The 23,416-nt window shown below is 42.7% G+C and overlaps 1 protein-coding gene across 5 annotated transcripts in view; it reads right to left on the reverse strand.

Annotated features, from left to right (window-relative positions):
- The window catches only part of ARHGEF4 (Rho guanine nucleotide exchange factor 4), a 253,119-nt gene that overhangs the window by 120,308 nt on the left and 109,395 nt on the right, over positions 1–23,416 (reverse strand). For 4 of the 5 annotated variants that reach the window (XR_009055039.1, XM_057744538.1, XM_057744537.1 and 1 more), the window contains exon 2: positions 16,898–20,515. Coding sequence is in view for 4 of the 5 variants with exons in the window: in XM_057744538.1 (XP_057600521.1) it covers positions 16,898–20,515 (3,618 nt within the window). In the remaining variant the exon portion in view is untranslated. Of the gene's footprint in view, positions 1–16,897; positions 20,516–23,416 lie in introns of those variants that run through there. The other variant, XM_057744539.1, reaches the window with a different exon arrangement.

Consider the following 23,416-nt stretch of genomic DNA (forward strand, 5'->3'; position numbering starts at 1 on the left):
AGGGAATTGATCATTACTAGACCTGCCTTATAAGAAATGTAGAAAGGAATTCCACAAGTTGAAATGAAAGGATGCTAATTAGTAACATGAAAACATATGAAAATGTATGACACACTGATACACTTTAACTGGTAAAGTTAAAGATATAGTCAGATTCAGAATACTCTAATACTGTAATATGGTGGTGTATTAACCATTTAAATCCAGTATAAAAGTTATAGGACAAGAGTGTTAAAAATAACAAAAGTCACAATAATTTGTTAATAAAAATACAATATAAAAAGAAGTAAAGTATGGCATCAAAAACATAAAGGGGAAGGACTTCCCTGGTGATCCAATGGTTAAGACTCTAGATCCCACATGCCACAACTAAAAGATGCTGCAAGTAAAGATCCTGCATGCCGCAACTAAGACCTGGTGCAGCCAAACAGATAAATAAACAAATAAATAAATATTTAAAAAACAAAAACATAAAGGGGGAGTGAATAAAAGGGTAGGGTTTTTGTATATGATTGAAGCTGTTATCAGCATAGAAGAGAATGTTTTATCTATAAGATGTTTTATTTAAGCCTCATGTTAACCTCAGAGCAAAAACCTACAGTAGATGCAAAAATGATAAAGAGAAGGGAATCAAAGCATACCATTATGAAAAATCATCCATTCACAAAGGAAGGCAGAAAGGGAGGACCAAAGGAACAAAGGAACTACAAAATAGCCAGGAAGCAATTAACAGAATGGGATTAATAAGTCCTTTCCTATCAGTAATTACTCTAAATGTAAATAGATTAAATTCTCTAATCAGAAGGCAGAGAGTGGTTGAATGGATTAAAAATAAAGAAATATCTGCTTACAAGAGACTCAATCAGATTTAAGGTCACATAGGCTCAAAGAGAAGGGATGAAAAGATATTCCATGCATGTGGAACTAAAAGAGAGCAGGGTAGCTATACTTATTATCAAACAAAATAAACTTTAAGCTAAAAATTGTAACAAGATAAAGAAGGTCATTTTATAATAGTAAAGGGGTCAATTCATGAAGAAGATGTATCATAAATATAAATGCACCCAACACTGGAGTAGCTAAATATACTAAAGCAATAAGTAACATATCTGAAGGGAGAAATATATAATAATACAATAGTAGGAGACTCTAATATCCTACTTTAAACAATGGATAGGTCATCCAGAAAATCAATAAGAAAATGTTGGACTTGAACTATACTTTAGATCAAATGGATCAAACAAACATATTCATAACATTCCATCATCCAACAGCAGCAGAAAACACATTGCTCTCAAGAACACACAGAACATTCTCCAGGATAGAGCATGTGATAAGTCACAAAAAAAGTCTTAGCACATTTAAGAAGATTGAAATATTATCAGATATCTTTCTAGACAATAGTATGGCTAGAAATCAAAAACAAGGAAAACTGGAATATTCAAAAATATCAATATGTGGAAATTAAACAATGCAGTCCTGAAAAACCAATGGGTCAAAGAAGAAATAAAAATTGAAATAAAAATATCTTGAAAGAATTGAAAATGGAAACACAATACACCAAAACCTAGGGGATGCAGCAAAAATAGTTCTTACAGGGAAATTTACAGTGATAAATACCTGTGATAAGAAAAAAGATCTTAAACAACCTAATTTTATACCTCAAGGAACCAGAAAAACAACAAAAACAAACTGAGCCCAAGTTATCAGCAGGAAGGAAATAACAAAGATCAGAACAGAAATAAATGAAATGGAGACCAGAAAAACAATAGAAAAGATAATGAAACTGAGTTGTTTTTCAGAAAAGATAAACAAAATTGACAAACCTTTAGCTAGACTAACTAGGAAAAAAAGAGCAAAGACTCAAATAATTACCATCAGAAATGGAGGAGTTGATGTTACAGGTGATACCACAGAAATACAAAGGATCATCAGAGACAACTACTTACAGTTATATATAACCAAATTGAATAACCTTGAGAACATAGATAAATTCCTAGAATCATACAACCTACCAAGACTGAATCATGAAGAAACAGAAAATCTGAACAGACCAAATCACATATTTCCCAACACAAAAAAGTTCAGAGCCAGATGGTCTTAAGGGTGAATTCTACCAAACATTTAAATAAGAATTAATACCAATTCTTAAACTTTCCAAAAAATTGAAGAAGAGAGAACACTTACAAATTCATTTTACAAGGCCAGTATTACCCTGATACATTTCAACAAAGGATATCTATCTGGAAAACTAAGTAACCACATGCAGAAAAATGAAATTGGACCCCATCTTACACTACTCACAAAATTAACTTGAAATGGATTAAACACATAAACATAAGACTGGAAAGGTGACTGCTTGCAAACCAGGAAGAAGGCCCTCACCAAAAACTGAATGGGCTGGCACTTTGATCTTAGGCTTCCCAGACTCCAGAGCTGTGAGAAAAAAAATAAGACTGAAAACAGTAAAACTTCTAGAAAGCAAGGAAGAAGCTTCTTGACATTGGTCTTGGCAATGATTTTTGGATATGACACCCAAAGCATAAGCAACAAAAGCAAAAGTCAGCAAGCAGGCTACATCAAACTAAAAAGCTTTTGCACAGCAAAAACAAACAAGCAAACAAAATCCAATCAACTAAATGAAAAGGCAACCTACAAAAGAGCAGAAGATATTTGCAGACCATATATTGGATAAGAAGGTAATATCCATAATAAATAAAGAACTCATACCACTCAGTAACAAAAGAACCAAACAATTTGATTGAAGAATGAGCATAGGAACTGAACAGATATTTTTTCCAAAGAAGACACACGAGAGGACAACAGATACATGAAAAGATGCTCATCACTAATCATCAGGGAAATGTAAATCAAAACCACAGCAAGATATAACCTCACACCTATTAGAATAGCTATCATCAAGAAGATAAGAGATAACAAGTGTTGGTGAGGATGTGAAGAAAAGGGAACCGTTGTGCACTATTGGTGGGAATGTAAGTTGGTTCAGCTACTATGAAAACTGTACAGAGGTTGCTCAAAAAATTTAAAGCAGAATTATATGGTAATACTTCAGCAATCCCACTTCTTGGTATACAGCCAAAGGGAATGGAGACAGGATATCCAAGAGATATCTGCACTCTCACGTTTAAGACAACATTATTCATAATAGCCAAGGTATGGGAAAAAAACTTAATTGTCTGTCAAATGAATGGATAAAAAAGATGTGGTATATATTCCAGCCATGAGAAAGAAGGACATCCTGCCATTTCTGACAACATGAACGGACCTTGAGGGCGTTAGGGTAAGTGAGATAAGTGAGACAGAGAGACAAACATTGTATGATATCACTCCTACATGGAATCTAAAAAAGCTGAACTTGTAGAATCAGAGGGTAGAATGGTGGTTACCAGGAGCTGGGGGGAAGGGTAATTTTGGAGATTTTGTTTAAGAGTACAAACTTGCAGCTAGAAGATGAACAAGTCCTAGAGATCTAAGGCACAGTGATTATAGTCAACAATACTGTATTATAAATTGCAAAGCTGCTAGGGGATTGGATCTTAAATGTTATCACAACAAAAAAAGGAATGAGAATTATGTGACATGATAAAGATGCTTGCTAACAATGGTAATCCTACTGTAATATAAAATGCAATCTATAATATGTAATTCTATCAAATCAGCAAGTTGTACACCTTAAACTTACACAATGTTATATGTCCAATATATCTCATAAAAAAGAACTCTCAAAACTCTACTGTAAAAATTAACAATTAGAGAAAGAGCAAAAACATGAAAAGACATTTCACTGAGGAAGATACATAGGTACAGCAAATGCCATAGGCTGAATATTTGTGTCCTCCCAAATTCATATGTTGAAATCCTAACCCGCTAAGATGATGGTATGAGGCAGAGGTCCCCAACCCCCGGAGCTGCAGACAGTACTGGTACCAGTCTGCGTCCTGTTAGGAATCCGGCTGCACAGCAGGAGGTGAGCGGCAGGTGAGCGTGCAAACCTTCATCTGCTGCTCCCCATCGCACATTACTGCCTGAACCATCCTCCATCCTCCCCCCACCCCACCCCGTGCCCCACCACCGGTCGGTGGAAAAATGGTCTTCCACGAAACTGGTCCCTGGTGCCAAAAAGGGTGGGGACCGCTGGTATAGGGATCCCTGTGGAGGTAATGAGGCCATGAGGGCAGAGCCCTCTTGAATGGGATTAGTGCCCTAATAAAAGAGGCCCCAGAGAGCTCCCTTGCCTCTCCTGTCCTGTGACATCACAGTGAAAAGAGGGCCGTCTAGGAAGAGAGCTCTAACCAGAGACGGAATATGCTAACACTTTGATCTTGGACTTCCTGGCTTCCAGAACTGTGAGAAATAAATTTCTGTTGTTTTTTAAGCTGGAGCCTGTGGTATTTTGTTATAGCAGCCTGAGCTAAGACAGTGAATAAGCACATGAAAACTGCTTCGCATCACTAGCCCTCATGGAATGTATGTCAGAATCACGAGATCACCATCTGCTTATTAGTACAGGTAAAATGAAAAACATCTAAGATTTCAAATGTTGGCAAGGATGCAGAAAACAGGATCTCTCATATATGGATGGTGGGAATGTAAAATGATACAGCCACTCTGGGAAAAAGAATTGGTACTTTCTTAAAAAACTAAACGTATACTTACCATACAACTCAGCAGTCACACTGATGGGGCATTTATCCCAGAGGAAAGAAAAACTTTGTCCACCAAAAAACCTGCTCGTAAGTCTTTATAGGAACTTTATTTATGATAGCCCCAAACTGGAAATGACCCAAATGTCCTTCAACAGGTAGTTGGTTAAGGAAAATAGGGTAAAGCCATGGAATGGTCCTCAGCAATAAAAAAGAATGGCTACACACAACTTAATGGAAATCACTGGAGTTATGCTGAGTGGAAAAAGCAAATCTCAAAAGCTAACATTTTTGAAATGACAAAATCATAGAGATGGAGATCAGATTAGTGGTTGAAATTGGTTAGTGGAGGGAAGGGAAGTTTTGACCGCAAAGGTGCGTAGCATGAGGCTGGTGGAATAGGATGTATGTGGCTGGTGGTGGTTGTCACATGAATCTACATGTGATATTATGGCACAGAAGCGCACACACATGTTCTTCCAGTGTCAGTTTCTGGCTTTGATGTTGTTCTGTAGTTATGTAAGATGTTATCTTTGGGGAACTAGGTAAAAGGTACACTGGAACTCTCTGTGCTAATTTTCAACTTCCCGTGAACCTATCATTATTTTAAAATAAAAGTTTAAAAAAGAGCAAGAGGGAACAAGAAAAAGCAACTCAAGTTAAATAAATATGTGCTAACAAAAACTGAATCAAAATAAGAATTTGAAACATCAGCAACAATATCAAACCAAAACCAAGAATTATAAGATTATATTGCTCATTACTGATGGAGATGAGGAGAGATATAAAAAGCTATTGGGGGCTTCCCTGGTGGCGCAGTGGTTAAGAATCTGCCTGCCAATGCAGGGGACACGGGTTCAATCCCTGGTCCAGCATGCCACATGCCGAGGAGCAACTAAGCCTATACACCACAACTATTGAGCCTGCCCTCTAGAGCCTGTGAGCCACAACTATTGAGCCCATGTGCCATAACTACTGAAGCCTGAGTGCCTAGAGCCTGTGCTCCTCAACAGGAGAAGCCACCACAATGAGAAGCCCGCACACTGCAATGAAGAGTAGCCCCTGCTCTCTACAACTAGAGAAAGTCCGCATGCAGCAAGGAATGCCCAACGCAGCCAATAAATAAATACATAAATTTATATTAAAAAAAGCTATTGGCAATATAAAGTATTATACCCCTTTTGGAAGGCAATCTGGAATCTATTAAAATTCTTATAATCATTGGCAATTCCATTCCTGAGACTCACTAAAATGTACCAATCTGTACAGTTACATATGAAATGGGGTTTACTAAATCAATATCTGTAGCTTCCAGGAACTGGAAGCAAAGTGTGTAGCTATCTACAGGTGAAATGAGTAAATTTTGATATGCTTACACCATGGAATATTATGCAGCTATTACTTAGAATTACAAGTACCTTGGAGATATATCCATGAATGTAAATATTGTTAGGCGGTGAGTATAAGACAAAGGAGGGGCGTCTGTGGTGTTTGTATAGGTGTGTATGCACGTACACACATATATTCATCTGTTTATGATTATAAGACTATGGAGAAAATACAGATGCCATTCATTAGGTTGCAGGTGCATGCTAATGGAGGCCACTGGGCGGTGACACTCAGCTGGGAGGAGGGCAGGGAGAGCATCTGTGATAAAACAACACAAATGAGATCCTGTTTATATCAAAATGTATGTATGGTTTTGCTAGAGCGTGTTTATATGAAAGGAAGAATAAAATGATGGTCACCTAAATGTTAGGTTGACTACCACAAAGGTGTACAATTACAGGGCTTTTTAAAAAATTATTATTGAAGTGGAGTTGGTTTACAATATTGTGTTAGTTTCAGGTGTACAGCAAAGTGATTCAGTTATATGTACATATATTTTTTCAGATTATTTTCCATTATAGCTTATTACAAGATGTTGTACAGTAAATCCTTGTTGTTTATGTATTTTATGCATAGTAGTTTGTATCTGTTAATCCCATACTCCTAATTTATCCCTTCCCCCACTCCCTTTCCCCTTTGGTAACCATAAATTTGTTTTCTGTCTGTGAGTCTGTTTCAGTTTTGTATATAGATTCATTTGTATTATTTTTTAGATTCTGCATATAAGTGACATCATATAGTACTTGCCTTTCTCTGTCTGACTTACTTAGTATGATAATCTCTAGATCCATCGATGTTGCTGCAAGGTGGCGATATTTCTTTCTTTTTTATGGCTGAGTAATATTCCATTGTATATCTATAACATATCTTTTTAAACCAGTCGTCTGTTGATGGGCACTTCGGTTGTTTCCATATCTTGAGTATTGTGAACAGTGCTGCTATGAACACTGGGGTGCATGTATGTTTTCAAATTAGAGTTTTCTCCGGATATACGCCCAGGAGTGGGATTGCTGGATTACATACATGGCAACTCTATTTTTAGTTTTTTAAGGGACCTCCATACTGTTTTCCATAATGGCTGCACCAATTTACATTCCCACCAACAGTTAAGGAGGGTTCCCTTTTCTCCACACCCTCTCCAGCATTTATTGTTTGTAGATTTTTTGATGATGGCCATTCTGACTGGTGTGAAGTGACACCTCATTGTAGTTTTGATCTGCATTTCTCTAATAATTAGTGATGTTGAGCATCTTTTCATGTGCCTGTTGGCTATCTATATGTCTTCTTTGGAGAAATGTCTATTTAGGTCTTCCGCCCATTTTTTGATTGGGTTGTTTCTTTGATTTTGAGTTGTATGAGCTGTTTGTATATGAATATTAACCTATAGGGAATTTTTTATGGTCTCTATATTTTTATGTATTGTTAGAATTCTTTATAATGAGCATGTATAATCAATATAATCAGAAACAATCCTTTCTTATTACAAAATAAAGTTAGAGAACAATGAACAATGGTAAAATTCAATAGGAGGGTTGGAAATAAATTTGAGAAAAATCTCTCCAAAAAAATAAATGAGACAAAGAGGAAGAGAGGGAATGTGGAAATGGGAAGAATATTAGAGACTTGTCAAGGAGTTACAACCTCTAATAGGAGTTCCGGGGGAAAGGAGGGAAGGAAATCATCAACTAAATAATACATATTTTTTTCCCAGTAGTAAAGGTTGAGTGTCTAGACTGAAAGGGTACAGTGAATAAAAAGAAACTCATATCTGGGATTATCACTAAGATATTTCACAACAACAGGGATAAAAGAGAAACCCCTAAAAGCTGCTAAATTAAAGAAAACCCAAGCCTTACACAAATGGCTGGGAATAACAATGTCATGGCCCTTCTCACCAGCAGCATTTGATACTAGAGCACAGTGAAGCAATGACTTCAAGTTTCTGAAGAGTAATTTCAACCCAGAAGTCTAACCAAAGCCCAACTATCCACCAAGTATGAAAGTTTTAAAAAAAAGGGGCTTTTTTTCAGACATGCAAAAAATTTACATCTTTACCTCCTATGTACCTTTTCTTAGGAAGCTACAGGGAGATATTTTTGAGCATAATAAATGAGTAAAGATAGACACAGGATCCAAGAAACAGGAAGTCAGAGAAGGAAGTTATGCAGAATTCCTGGAGAACAAGTCATCGGAATTACAGCAGGAGGTCAGTGGGTTCCAGGAGGAAGGCCTACAGGAGGAAGGAGAGACTTGACAGAATACTGACATGTTTGAACATTTGGAAAATGGTTCATAGATGATGTCATAGAGACTTAAATTTAAGGACAGACATAGAAAATCACACGTGAAAAATGCAACCATTATTAACTCCAGAAACAAACAAGTGTCCCTCTAGTCCATTACTTAGCTTTACACTGAATAATATTTTCATGCCCACAATGATATAAACACTTGTTGTTGACTTAGCTATAAACTGGGAAAGATGATATTAGGAGGATGGGAATGGAGAGGAGACGGAATTTAACACGCTGACTCTTCATGACTACCTCAACCAGAGGCTAATAGATAACATCTTAAAGAATGAATCAAAACAGCAGTTTAAAATTATTATTAAAACCTAACTTAATTGTCCCTGGGTGGGGGATAGAGGAGCCAGGTGGCTGTCCTGTTTTCCAAGGAAGGTTTTTTACCCCTCATTACTCCGAGTCAGGGTTGGTGGGGTGGGGGGGGCTCAGCAGTGTCACACTGCACGGGAGCTGCTTAGAACTGCGTCCTCAGGTCCCGCCCGTATATCTAGTGAGAACCCATACCCCCAAAGGGCCCAGATGATCTAGATGCATTTACTTTGAGAAGTACTATGTTAGTACCATTTTATTTTATAACTATGTACATGCATAATTTTGATAACTTTTTAAAAGGAAAAGGCAAAAAAAAAAAAAACCCACCCTAAAAAAACAAGGAGAATAAAGCATTCCCTGAAGTTTATTTATAAGGATGTTCAATGTGGCATTATTTAAAAAGTTGTAAACAACCTTACTGTTCAAAACAGTAGACAACTGGTTAAGAATTGTGATGCATACATATAGATGAATACCATGCAGCCATTAAACTAAAGGATATAAATGTTTTTCTCTAATTAGACTTTTAATTTTGATATAATTGTAGATACCCATGCAGAAATACTACAGAGAGATCCTGTGTACTTTGTACTCATTCTCACAATGGTACAATTCAATATCACAGCCAGGATGAGACGTGGATACAACCCACAGATTTTACCTAGAGTTCCTTGTTTCCCTCGCAGTTACTGTGTGTGTGTGTGTGTGTGTGGTATATTTAATTCTGTGCAGTTTTATCACACATGTAGGTTCAAGTATCCACCACCACAGTCAAGAGACAGGGCAGTGTTATCACTTCGGGATCCTTGGGTTGCCCTTTTATAACCTCACCTCCCTCCCTCCCCTCTAACCTCTGGCAATGACTAAGAGATTCATCATTTCTATGGTTTTTTTCATTTTAGGAATGTTATATGGATAGATTTCTAGTATATATAACCTTTTGGTATTGTCTTTTCTCCCAATCATAATTTCCTGGAGATCCACTGAAGTTGCTGTATGAATTGATAGTTCACTATTATTCACACTGTGGAATACTATGGCTATGCTATATTACAATCCTATGATATGGATGTGCCACATTTTGTTAACCGTCCACCCAGGGAAGGTTATCTGGGCTGTTTCCACTTTTAGGGCTATTATGAACAAAGCTGCTATGAACATTTAGGGATTAGGTTTATGTGTAAGCTAAGTTTCATTTCCCTGAGATAAAGACACAAGTGTGCAGGACTTCCCTGGTGGTGCAATGGATAAGACTCTGCGCTCCCAATGCAAGGGGCCCAGGTTCAATCCCTGGTCGGGGAACTAGATTCCACGTTCATGCCACAACTAAGAGTTTGCATGCCGCAACTGAGGAGGCCACCTGCCACAACTCAGGAGCCTGCCTGCTGCAACTAAGACCTAGTGCAACCAAATAAATAATAAAGTAAATTAATTAATTAATTAAAAAATAGATCTTAAAAAAAGAAGTCTGCAATTGCTGGGTCATATGATAAACCCAGGTTTAGTTGCATAAGAAACTGCCAGACCTTTTTCCAGAGTAACTATATGGTTTCACATTCCTACCAGAAATGTGCAAGATACTCAGTTTCTTCACATCCTTACCAGTATTTGGGAGTCTCATATATTTTTCTTTTAATCATTCTGATTGTGTTTTTAATTTGCATTTCTTTGATGGTTAATGATGTCAAATGTCTTTTGATGTGCACATTTGCTATCTGTACATCCTCTTTGAAGAAATGTCTTTTGTCTGTTTTCTAGTTGGACTGTTTGTATTTTTACTGTTGAGTTTGGAGAGTTATTTTACATTCTAGAACTACTCCTTTGTTGGCTATGTGGTTGGCAAATAAAGTCTCCCCAATGTGTAGCTTATCTTTTCATCCTCCTACCAGAGTCTTTACAGAGCAAAAGTTTTTTGATTTTGATGAAGTCCAATTTATTATTTTTTTAAATAAATTTATTTATTTACTTATTGGATTTATTTTTTTATTGGCTGTGTTGGGTCTTTGTTGCTACACATGGGCTTTCTCTAGTTGCTGTGAGTGGGGGCTACTCTTCATTGTGGTGCATGGGCTCCTCATTGTGGTGGCTTTTCTTGTTGTGGAGCACAGGCTCTAGGCGCATGGGCTTCAGTATTTGCAGCACATGGGCTCAACAGTTGTGGCTCACGGGCTCTAGAGCACAGGCTCAATAGCTGTGGCACACAGGCTTAGTTGCTCCATGGCATGTGGGATCTTCCTGGGGCAGAGCTCAAACCCATGTCCCCTGCATTGGCAGGTGCATTCTTAACCACTGTGCCACCTAAGAAGTCCCCAATTTATTATTTTCCATTATGGATGTGCTTTTGGTGTTGTGACTAAGAACTCTACTATCTTCTAGATCCCAAAGATTTTCTCCTGTTTTCTTCTGAAAACTTTATAGTGTTATGTTTTACATTTAAATGTGTGATTAATTAATTTTGAGTTGTTTTTAAATAAAGTGTGAAGTTCCGAATGAGTTTTTTTGTTGTTGTTGCCCCAAGGCTGTCCAAATGCCTTAGCACTCTGTTGAAAAGACTATTGTTCTTCCGTTGAATTGCTGTTGCACCTAGAAACCAGCTGAGTATATTTATGTGGGTCTGTTTTGGGGCTCCCTACTCTTTTCTAGTGATCTATGTGTCTATCCCTCCCCCAATACCACAATGTCTTGATTACTTTATAGAATGGCCTTAACTAATATCGACTAGACAGATTCTTCTCACTTTATTTTTTTTTCCAAAATTGTTTTAGCTATTCTAGGGCCTGTGCCTCTCCATATAAATTTTAGAATACAAAAGACTTTTCAAGGTTAGAAAAATGTTCACAATATACTCCCCCCACCCTCATTTAAAGTCTCTAAGTAGAAGCAGCACCTTGGATCCTTGCTACCCAAGTCAGAGAAGAGTACAGGTGAAGGTCAGGAAAACCATCCAGCATTCATTCATAAAGTTGATGCTATGCCTAGCAGAGACCTAAGAGACCACCTAGTCCAACCCTCACAGATAAGGAAACTGAGTCCTGATGTGGTCTTATTCCAACGTTCAGAGTTAGTAAGTAACAGAGTGGAGAACAAAAAAACATGCACAGGTGTTCTAAACTTCTAGGTTTCCCTATTCCTCTCACCCTCCCACAGTTATTTCTTTTCTTGCTCCCTGTTGATCTTGGTCTCCTTCTGAGCCCGCTTAGCCAGGAGTGCAAACCCATCTATGTACAAGTAAGATTATAAATAAGATGCTAGAACTTGCTTTCCCTGGAATCATAAGTTCTTTGCCCCTATACCTGAAACTGAAAAGGGAAGAAATCTCTACACCCGAGGACTGCCTCCTCCCGCTCTACATCATACAAACATGCACAGGTATGCTATGGTCTCCCAGCCTGAAGGCAACATTGGGGAGGGCTAAATTATATGGCTGTCTGTAGGTGAGGTCATTCTTCCACGTCACCGAGAAGTTGAGCTGGACCTGAGAGAGCCACCTGAGAGGCTCTAATGTTAGACTTCAAACTTCTAAGCCAAGGGAGCCCCATCCCATTAAACTTTTCAATTTCTTAATTACATTTCAATTTTTAATAATCTTTTCAATATCTGAAATAATCTTATTTGCTCAGTTATTTACTCAGTCTCACCACACCTGTCCCTCTCTTGAGGACAGAGATCTTTATAGATTCTTCAATACTGTATCCACAGTGCCTAGAATATCGCCTGGCCCACAGCTGGTGTTCAATAAATATTTATCAAATTGAAGAACAAGGCAATAATCTGGACAGCAACAGTATATACAGCTACAGCGATGAAAACCCTGAACTGGCACAAGGATGGACAAACAGGCCAATGGAACACAAAGGTCAGTTTTAGACATCTCAGAGACCTAAATGTAAAAAACAAGTCCATAAAAGCTTTAAAAAAAGGCAATTTATTTAAATAAAGGCATCTATTCTAGTTGGATACACTTGAAAACATTAAAATTAAGAACTTCTGTTCCTCAAAAGATATCACCAAAGAAGGGAAAAGACAAGCCAAGGAGTGAGAAATGATATTGGTGGCACATTTAAACAGCAATGTGACTGTGTCCAGAATATGTACAATCAGTAACAAAAAGACAACCTCACTGACAAATGGACAAGAGATTAGGTCAGACACATCCCCGAAGAGAATATCCAAATTGTCAAAAGCATTTAAAGGGTGCTTAGCCTGTTTAGACATTTGGGAGATGCAAATTAGGACCACAATGAGATACCTCTACCCACCTAGCAGAATGGCTAAAATTGCTTGACCATATCAAGCAAATGTTAATGAGACTACGGGGCAGAGCAGACTCTTACGGAGAGAGTGTAAACTGGCACAATCACTTTGGAATAATATTTGGCAGAATCTAGTAAAGCCATGACCCAGCCATTTCACTCCTAGGAGGTGCACCCAACAGAAATGCACGCACACATGCAGCAGGCACCTGGGCAGGAACTCTCCTAGCAGCAACAGCTGACTGATACACACTGTGGTATGCTGATTCAAAGTTGTTGCACAGAATGATGAAAATGAAAGGACTTTAGATGCACAGCACAAGGATGAGTCTTAACATAATTAGAGCAAACAGAATGGGTAAGCTTTAAAGGAATACTTAAGGTTGCATTCATGGAAAGTTCAAAAATAGGCAAAAATAAACTACATTATTTGGAAGTATTGATACACAGTTAAGCAGTAAACTCATAATGAAGGTAAGGGAGTGAATACCATAGCAGCTGGCATAGAGGCTAGGGCCAGTTAGGAGGAAGGACTCTCGGGGCAGGAAGAGTAGTTGTGTGGTGTTTCCTGACTCAGGTGGAGGTTACTCAGTGTTTGTTTCACAGAAATACATTATCTACACATCTGTGCAGTATGCTTTTCTGTATTTCTCAACTTAAAAGAGCTTTACAGAAACAAAGTGCAGGATGTGAAATCATAGAAAATTAAAGCCTCCATGGATGGCATGGTCATAACTATGTTAAATATATAAAATTGTTTACAGAATGAAATCTGGAAGAAAACTTAACAAAATGTTAAGCATGGCTGTTTTGGAATAAAAGAACTCTTGCTTCTTGAGAGCACTGTGGAAGGAAGAACTGGGAACACGGCTAATTCCTTGCAAATTGCTCCTGCAATCACAGCCTGCTCTCCCAGGAGTAGCCACTAGATGGAGCCTCACCTCAGCTCTAAGTTCAGTTTCTGTGCCATTGCTGCCCAGGGCTTCAGCTAGAGAGCGCAAACTTTTCAGAGCTTCCCCGCCCCGCCCTTCCCACGTTCATGTATCTGCCGCTGTCCTTCGTACATGTTCTGATGCACAAGCATATGAGGCCTTCTCACTCCTCCTGTGAGACTTGAAATAGAAAGAGGAATAGGAATGCACATTGATTCAGCACCTGCTTCATGCCTGGCCCTTTCCTGGGCACTTTTCAATCACCTCACTGCTTGCTAAACACAGCAGGTTGTCTGGGAGTGTGCTGAAGCCCCCCCGCCCCTGCTCCTTCCATAGGCACACCTCCTGAGCGCAGGGACAATCTCAAGGGAGTGCTGTTTTCCACTGTGTACATATATACACATACACATTTACATGTATAACACTATTAAATCAGCACATAAAATAAGTTTTATGATTATATTATTTAGGTACTAATCATCTTTTTTGAATACTTGATTTTACTCTGCGTTAACTAACACTATAATGTCTTTATTTTTCAATCAAGTTCTCTATATGTTTCAGATACTCAAAAATCAAAAGGAGCAATAAGTATCTAGGTTGGAGGAACGTCAGGAAGTGGGCACTCATATATACTGCTATGTGTTAATGGTCACAATCATTTCAGAAAGTAACCTGAACTCTATTCAGATTAAAAATAACGTACCTGGACTTCCCTGGTGGCACAGTGGTTAAGAATCCACCTGCCAATGCAGGGGACACGGGTTTGATACCTCATCCGGGACGATCCCATATGCTGCCGAGCAACAAAGCCCATGCATCACAACTACAGAGTCTGTGCTCTAGAGCCCGTGAGCCACAACTATTGAGCCCATGTGCCACAACTACTGAAGCCCATGTGCCTAGAACCCATGCTCCTCAACAAGAGAAGCCACCGCACTGAGAAGCCCACACACCACAATGGAGAGTAGCCCCCGCTCGCCACAACTAGAGAAAAGCCCGCACAGCAATGAAGACCCAACGCAGTCAATGAAATAAATAAAGAAATACATAAATTTATTAAAAAAAAAACCACATATACCCTTTGATTGTGCAATCCCTCTTTTATATCCTGCAGAAACAAAAGCATCAATACCTCACGACATCGGATCAGGGATGCTGTTGCAGCATTATTTACAATGGCTGCAAACTAGAAACTACCTCAATATTAATCAATAGAAAAATAGCTAAAATACAGTATAGCCATACTATGAAATAGCATGTGACTTTCAACTAGGGAACAATGTATATAAACCCCTGACTGTATTTGCTGTATTATTAAAGCAAACAAGAAAGTTAGAGAGGAATGTGTGTGTATGATCCCACCGTGTGACCCTCTCTTCCACAGACTCCCCGTTACAATCCTATGTGTGTGTGGCAGTAGTGTGGATCACGCACATTAGACCACTGAGGTTATTTCCCTCTACAGAATGGGACTGGGAGGTTTTGAAGGGAAATTGTTACCTTTCCCCTTCTACATATGTATTGACTTTGTTTTTAACTTTACTACTAATAATTTTTTTAAAAAGTGACACAACAGGAAAAAAAATCTTTGAAAGTTAATCTTTGACTCTTTACAGATGAGGATATATGTTGAATAAAGTGATGTCATTTCAGCTGGTAGTGCTCACTTTTGAATTTCTAACGTCTAACTCCAGTGTGTTGGGACTACATCCTGTGAACGCCCACCTCCCCCCCCTCGTTTCCTGCTAAGCAGCACACACAGGGCTGGGGGCCGCAGTGCGTGCACCACGCCTGTTGGTTGTAGCCCGCAGGACCCTCCGGCGTGTCCCTGTGCTCAGGAGGTGTGCCTGCGGGAAGAGCAGGGGCGGGGGGCTTCAGCACACACCCGGACCGCCTGCTTTGTTTAGCAAGCAGTGAGGTGATTGAAATGTGCCCAGGAAAGGGCCAGGCAGGAGGTGGGTGCTGGATCAACGTTCGTTCCTATTCCTGTTTCTGTTTCAGATCTCACAGGAGGAGTGAGAAGGCCTCCTATGCTTGTGCATCCGAACACGTGTGAAGGCAAGAGAGCCTGGGCGCAGGGGAAATGTGCGTGCTCTGAGAGGGACAGGCTCTGAGAGGGAGACCCTCGGAGCAGCTGGGTGGCGGACACCTGCTGCAGAGAGAGCGTGGCCTTCTCCCTAAAGGGTGGGGCTTGCCTGGACCCGGAGGCGGTGCGCAGGTGGCCTGCACTTGGCCCTGGAGGCTAACGCTGAACCTGAGGTCCTTCCACACAAGCACAGCGCTGGGCATGCAGGAGACACCACAACTACTTATCTAAAGAAGCAAAGGGGCGAGGGCACATGGATGTAGGAGTGGACAGGAAAAAGAGAGGTTTGCTTTCACAGTCCCGAGACTGCTCTTTCTGGAATTTCCAAAACGCTACTTCCTTCTGAGGGCAGCCTGACTCATGAGAAATCCCAAGCTTCAATCCTTTTCTTGTGTCTGACCCAGCACCGTGTTCCCTGTCCTGGTTTGGGGGAGAGACTATTTTCTTTTACTAGGAATTTCAGAAGCACCAATAATCTCTCTCCTTATACCGAAATAAGTTCAACTGGATCAGCTTTAGATTTAAAAAATAAACCCATAAACATACTAGAAAACAACGTGGGGAAATTACTTTTTTTAAATTTCCCAGCGGGGAAGGATGAAGGCTGGCATACAAAAGCCTGCATCCACCACCTGGTACCAGATGGCGAAAGACTATGAACAGGCAGTTGATACAAACGGGAATTCAGATAGCTTTAATTATGCAGGAAAAAAAGATCTCACAAAATGAAACGCCAATTCCTACTTGTTAGCTGACAAATTCTAAGAAATTGGTCTGGCTGCATTGATTGGAGTGGGGCACTCATGTGTGTAAGTGGGGCGATCTCCATGGAAGGCAGACTGGCCTTCCTACTCCTCCTCTCCCCTCACTTAGGGAGATATCCACTGTGGTCCCCTCCTTCTCTTGCCTTAAAAGGTAAATAAACAGATTGGTGTGAATCACAGATACTCACCTCCCTCCCAAGAAGGTCCTTAAGCGAGGGTGCTGTGCTCAGGCCACAGGGATGCTGGCCTCTTTTCCTGCTCTCTTCCTTCTGCTCACCCTGGTCTAGTGCCTGCAGAGAAAGTAGGAGGCTTGTCCGGGCCTTGGAGGTCTTGGGCCTTCCAGGGGCCTCTGAGCTGCTATCCACATGGTTGTAGCTTCCGAGACAAACCACTGAGATGGCCCTGCCCCTGCCAGGATAGTGGAAATCTGCCCACTGGGTACCAGGCCTGGGGCTCTGGGGCTTGGGGCTCAGGGGCTTACAGGGCACCCCTTGGCTTCTGTATGCCAGGCAACAGGTGGAGCTGGAGGGAAGGGTGTGGCTGATCCCAGCCTGCTGCCTCCCAGGACTAGTGGGTGACAAAGGCCAAGACTTTTCGGGAAAGATACCTGAAGGTAGGTATTTACCACTTTCCTGGGTGCTTGTACATTTGATAGTTGGTTCACTTCTTCTCCTGTTATCTGAAGAAGCCAAATTGCTGGATGACAAAGGTGTGGGGGAATGTGGGGGTGTCCAGTGATCTCTAAAAACATAGCTCTCCTTGTCCTCTGCCTGCTCTTCGCAGTGGCTACTGGTCCCTGGTGGGGAAAGTCTGGGGGGATTCAAGATTTCCGGTCCTGGAACCAGACCCACTAAGGAGAGCCTTTTGGGGCCATCAGCGTCTTTGTTTTTCAGAAAGGTGCGCCAGGAGCTCTGGCGCAGCCTGCTCTTTTCCTTCTGGTCCTTGAAAGAACCTGGAGAACATTCACCAGTGTTCTCTTTTTCTAAAACTCTTGACTCAAAAAAATTTGCAAAGGTCTTATGAGCTGAGGCTAACCTTGCCCTGAGCCTTTTCTCTGGGGTTTTGAGTCTCTTGTCGTCGCAGCTTTCTGAGGACTGTCTTCTGCTACCGAGGTCCCCCTGCGTCTCCACGTGGCCCCCTTCCATCAGCCCCGCAGGCCCTGGGCCTGGGCCCCGGAGAAGGATCTCGGGGGAGGCACCGGCGCGCACACTGTGTGGACTCCCTGCCCGGCCGGATGCGCTTTGCCCGCTGCCCGCGGGGGGCCGACTGTCGGTGCACAGCTCCTCGAGGCAGGAAGAACCCCCAGGGAGGCCCCCTCTCGGGCTTCCGGCGGCCGGGGGCTTGCCTTTGCGGAAGGAGGTCACCTTGGGAAACGTCAGGCTCTTACCAGGCTCGCGTGAAGCCTGGCCGAGCCGGCGGGGCGGTACGGACGGCCGGAGCGTGCGGGTGCGGGCAGGGGCCTGGGCACCCGGCCGCGTCTTGGCACCGCCCTCCGCTGCGCGCACCCCCCGCGTGTCCTCGCGGCCCTGGGCCCCGGGCGCCCCAGCAGCATCCTCCCTGGCCGCCCCGGTCCCGGAGCTCTGGCTGGCCCCCGGCGGGTTCTCTTTGGCAGGCGCCTCTGTGCTCAGCAGGCCCCCTGCGGCGCGCTCCTGGGGAGACGTCTCTTCCTCGCCAGGGGGCCAATCTTCCGAAGCAGCTTGAGGGATCAGAACTATCCCAAACTCTGTGGCTTGGGCCACCTGCTGAAGAGCCCCATCGGCACCTCGCAGAATGCAGGCTACTGGCAGCGTACACTCATTGTTACAAGTTTGTGGTTTCCCAGCCCGGGGAGACTCACGGGGGGTCCCTCCAGCACTGCGGGGAGACCCTGGTCTTTTCTCCAGAAACTCACAGGACTGTGTTTCTGGAAGAGGATCCACTTTCCTCCTGGTGGCCTGCAGCCCTTTCTGCTCGACAGCTATAATGATGAGCGTGCCCTTAGAAGATGTGTCTGCTTTGGGCTGTAGCTGGAGGCCCTCTGCTAAAGGTGTGGCACCATCTTCATGCCCCTGGTCACACTCCTCATCCCCACAGCCGCAGTGAGACACAGTGGCTGCTGCGACTCCTGAAAAACCCTGCAAGGCATTTTTGGTGAAGTTGGGGTCTGGAACCATCACGTCTTCTGCTTTCTTTGAAGTGTCTGTTGTGCTTGATTTCAGGGTGGTCTCAGGAGTGTCTGAAGGATTGCTCACTCTGGAGCAACCCCCCCAGTCTCTGGTCCACACCTGTGACCTGCTATTGCTGGGATGATGTGGAAGCTTGGGCCTAGCAAGTGGCTTTCTTTTCTCACCGAGGATGTACTTTGATGTGTGATTACTGGTTTGGTTTCCTGCGTCAACAGAAATGTCCTGAAGGTGCTTCTGTATATCATGTATGTCCTCAGCGTTTGGTGCCAGGCCAGCGCCTTGGGGATCCTCTGGTCTGCTTTCTGGACCGTGTCCTGACTTGCACTCTGCTGGCACCAGCACTTCCCCTGCATTGAGGCTCACCAACGCTGCAGTAAGGCTTGAAGAGACTGGGCAGGACCTAGAATCATGTCCTAACTGGTTTTCCAGCCAGAAACTTTCAGAGGGTGTGTCTTGAGAGGCCCTTTTCCAGCTGAGAGCACTGGGTTCGTACTGATCCTCCAAGTGAGGAGCCTGCCTTTGGGAAGCAGGAAGCAGATGAAATGGTTGGGGGGGAACAGGCTGAAGAGGGTGTTGTGTTCTTGGAGCCTGTTCTGCTTCTGTCCCTCCCTTCAGATGGGTCCCAGACTTCACCGAGTTCTGCCCTAGAGGACCCTCAGAGTATCTTAAGGGAAACTCTTCTATAGAATGGGCCCTGTTCAATGTTCTTGTGTGCCGACAGCAGTGCCTTGGCAATGTCTTGGCCTTGTCATCAGTGTTTTCTGGGGCGCCACAGTGACGTTTGGCATGTAGGAGGCCAGATGTCCCTAAAGGAAGCAGGCAGGTGGCATCAAAGCTGGGCTGGGAGCAGAGCAAGCCTGTGTTCAGTGAGGGGCTTGGAGTACTTTCCTCCTCTGTCCTGGCTCCCAGAGGGGCTATGCTATCCGGCAGGCCTCTGAGAGGCAGCCGGGGTCCCCTCTCTCCATTGTGGATATTCGGCCAGCTCCGGCCCTGTTCGCAGCACCAGAGAAGAAAGGGCCAGACCACTGGGACGCCCAGAGAACTCTCAGACCGGGATTTCTTAAGAGAAAACACAGAGAACGCCCTGAGGTCTTGTACAGTGATTGCCTTCACCGGCCGGAAGCCATAGCTGTCCGTGGGCCCCTGCCCGCAGCCCTGTGTGCAGTGAGCAGCTCCTGCCAGCGGTGACTCTTGCTCCGTGCCAGCCTCGTCCTCCCGAAGGTGCACAGCCCTCGCTTTTTCAACTGCAGCAAAGGCTCGTAGCCCGCATTTGTAAGACTCTTCCTTGAAGTCAAGGCACAGATCTAGTTCCTCCTTTGGATCAAGCCCAGAGATACCAGTTGAACGCTGCTCCTGAGGGGTTCCTGATGCTGGGGTGTCACAGCATCCCCTGCGTGCTTCTCTGCCCTCGGAGGTACCACCCGGAGTGAGGTCACCAGGCAGGGACTCTGTGTCGGAAGCACTTTCAAAGGGGTCGGTTTTTGTGTCTGATTGACTTTCACTCTGGTGGGACAGTGTCTCGAATTCATCATGGTCTGTTTCCTGGCTCCATCCCTGTTTCTCTGGTTCTTCAGGAGAAGGGGGGAGCTGCTGGTCTTCAGTCTCACCTTCACCTGGCAGGTGTGCACTTGGCTCTGGAGTCTGGAAGGGCAAGAAGAGAGGAGTCAGAGACAAGGCCTGAAGACATCTGCACACATGTACACCGCACCTGCCTTTGTCAGAGGAATAAGGTTCAGAAATGTCTCATTAGTTCCCCATGTGCCCCTAGGAAAAGACAGAACTATGAAGAGCTACCTTTTAATAACACAGAAGAGATGGAGCCAAACCCAAACGGCAGGGACAAAATATAGCAAGCAGTTAAAGCAACCCTGTGAAAAGTCAGCATGTGCAGTTTAGGTATAAAATGTGGTGTGAGTCAAGGTGAGGAACATCTCTTTGCCTAATGTTTTCAGCAAGAAAGAACAAATGAATAAATGTTTGCTTCCTGTTCTGTTTGTTCTTTTGTAACCAGCTGAATTAAAGTCAAGGTTCTTACACTTAGAAGTGTTTTCTGAGTTAGGTTTGCTGCAGCCGAAGTAAAAAGAAAAAATAAAAAACAAAACAAAACCCACACACAAGAATTATTGAAATTGCAATCATATTCTGAGATGTTATAAATGCCCAAGATAGCTTTGAGAACAGGAGGAGAAGCAGAGGACTTGTGCAAGTATGTGCAGTTTCCTTTTCTCATTACACATTTTTCAATCCACGTGTTATAATATCATTTATATGCATCCATTTAAAGTGCACAGATCTGAGCGTTTTGACAAATGTATACACCCATGAAACTACAACCTTGATAAAAATCCTGAGTATTTCCTTTTCCCAAAGAAGTCCCTGCCCCTCCCCAGTCATTCCTCATCTCCCCTCTTCCTCCTTGTGACCTGTTTCTGTCACAGTGTCTAGAGTTGCCTTTTGTAGTTTCAGATGACCAGAATATGCAGTATGTACTCTTTGGGGCCTGGCTTCTTTGTCTCAGCATCATATTTTAGAGATTTATCCATGTATCCTGGTTGTAGCATGTATTATACATATGACGCCTTGCACTTTGTGATAATGCTGTACCCAGCATTCAGTTATCAGACTCTCCAAAGATTCCCCAGCCCAGGAGTAGGACAAGCACTTGGCCCCACTTCTAGCTAAGGCTCCTTCACACAGATTTTGTGCAGAAGCCATTCACTCAACCAGCTCTTCCCAAGCACAGACACTGAGTACTTGTCATTAGAGGTTTCTCAAAATAAAACTGCTTTACTCCTCTTTAACTGAGAGGAGAACAGCAGACAAACATGAAAGCATGTGTGTGACATATTTAAGCTAGGTGGTAGCTTCAGAAAATCATCAGTAATATGATACTGTGGTTTCAAACATGTGGCATATGATACTATAGTTTCAAATATGTTGCAAAGCAGGAAGGAGCTGGAAATAGGAAAGGAAACATTAAAAATCAAACCCTTGGGAAAGCAGGACTGTGTGGTGGCCATGTGACGTCAAAGAGGAGAGCGGAATTACGGAAACCCACCACAGGCACATGTTCCAGTGGCCCAGCTCCCAGGTGGCAGGCCCCTCACTGTACAGCAGGAACAACAGCCTCTGGCCTACAGACTTCCCACGGCCTGGCGAGGTATGGCTGTGAACATGCCTTGGCAAGCACGGAGGCCTGTGTGATGGCAAGTCTGTGCTTCATGGACAGAGAAGTGAACAGGGAGCAGGAGTGGGGGGCAGCTACAGGCTCCTGCTCAGTAACTCCTGCCTTCAAGAGCATCCTCTGTTCCCTCACCTCACAGACCTGTTGTTAACCTTGGAGGGGACCCCCTGACTGTAGAGCATTTCAGCAGTTCTTTCAGCATTATCACAGCTTGATGTCACCTCACAAACTCATATTGGCATCAATATTCACATGCTTCAGGCCCAGAGAATTCCAAGGCCCCAAATTCCAAATGACCAATGATCTGGACATTGACTACGCCAAGATGTCAGAGGTCTCATTCCTGACCTCACCCCTTGCTCAGCGTTGTGACTCAGGACAATGCCAGTAAAGGGACTGCACTCCCTGCCTGGGTCTTGATGACGGTCAAGCCTTCTTTGACTTCCAGGTATTCTGGCAAGAGGTCTCAGTCTGTCTCAATGAAAATAAAAAGCCTTTGGCAGAAGTTGGGGGGAAACCCTCTAAACTCTCCCAGATTACAAAATTGGTATAGTCTATGCAAGAGCACTGAAAATTCAGCTTTAATATTCCTTAAAAAGTATAAATGCTGAATATGAAGAGTACATTTTTTTAAAAAACATTTGATTTGGTTGAATATTAGATTCTAAATCTTATGAAGAAATTTTTTTTTTTCCCCTTGAGTTGATTCAGGAGTAATTCTCAAATATGTAATTTCTCAGCACAAATCCATCTAATTTCAAGGTCATCCCTAGGGATGGTCTGGGGGGTTGAATCTACAGGCAAAAGTATTCTCTTTGCTGAAGCTCAGAATTTCTTCGGGGGTAAGGAGTGGATCAAATTTGAATGTTTTTAAGCAGAAAAGCTCTATTTTGTCACAGGCCTGGCACTTCTTAATTGTCTTATTTCTATAACTTTATAAGGCTTCAAACACTAGGGCGAGGTATTTGGGTTTTCTCCTGTAAGAAACCGAGAGCTGCACCCAGCAGGTGTTTCCACTGAGGGGTGAACTGGTGATAGACATCGTTAGGGAGATGAGAATGGTGTCGACAAACGGGCTCCAGCACCGCAACCCCAACCCTCCGGACTCTCACTTTTTCCCTCACCTGCAGTCTCACCTGTTCCCTCACTGGGCAACAAACCTCTCTCCATCAGAATTCCTGTCCTCAACCCCTGCAGTGCCCCATCTTCTTCCCTTCTCAGACTCCTCAGTAAAGCAGTTTACATTTTATCTCCACACTTCATCTCCTATTCAGTCTTTAAAAAAATGTTAGTATTTGATGACAAGACATAATATTCCTTTTAAATACAAATTCAGTGGCAAGCCATTAGTTTTAATA

This window comes from Hippopotamus amphibius, chromosome 8 (genome assembly GCF_030028045.1).
Source record: "Hippopotamus amphibius kiboko isolate mHipAmp2 chromosome 8, mHipAmp2.hap2, whole genome shotgun sequence".
NCBI lineage: Eukaryota > Metazoa > Chordata > Mammalia > Artiodactyla > Hippopotamidae > Hippopotamus > Hippopotamus amphibius.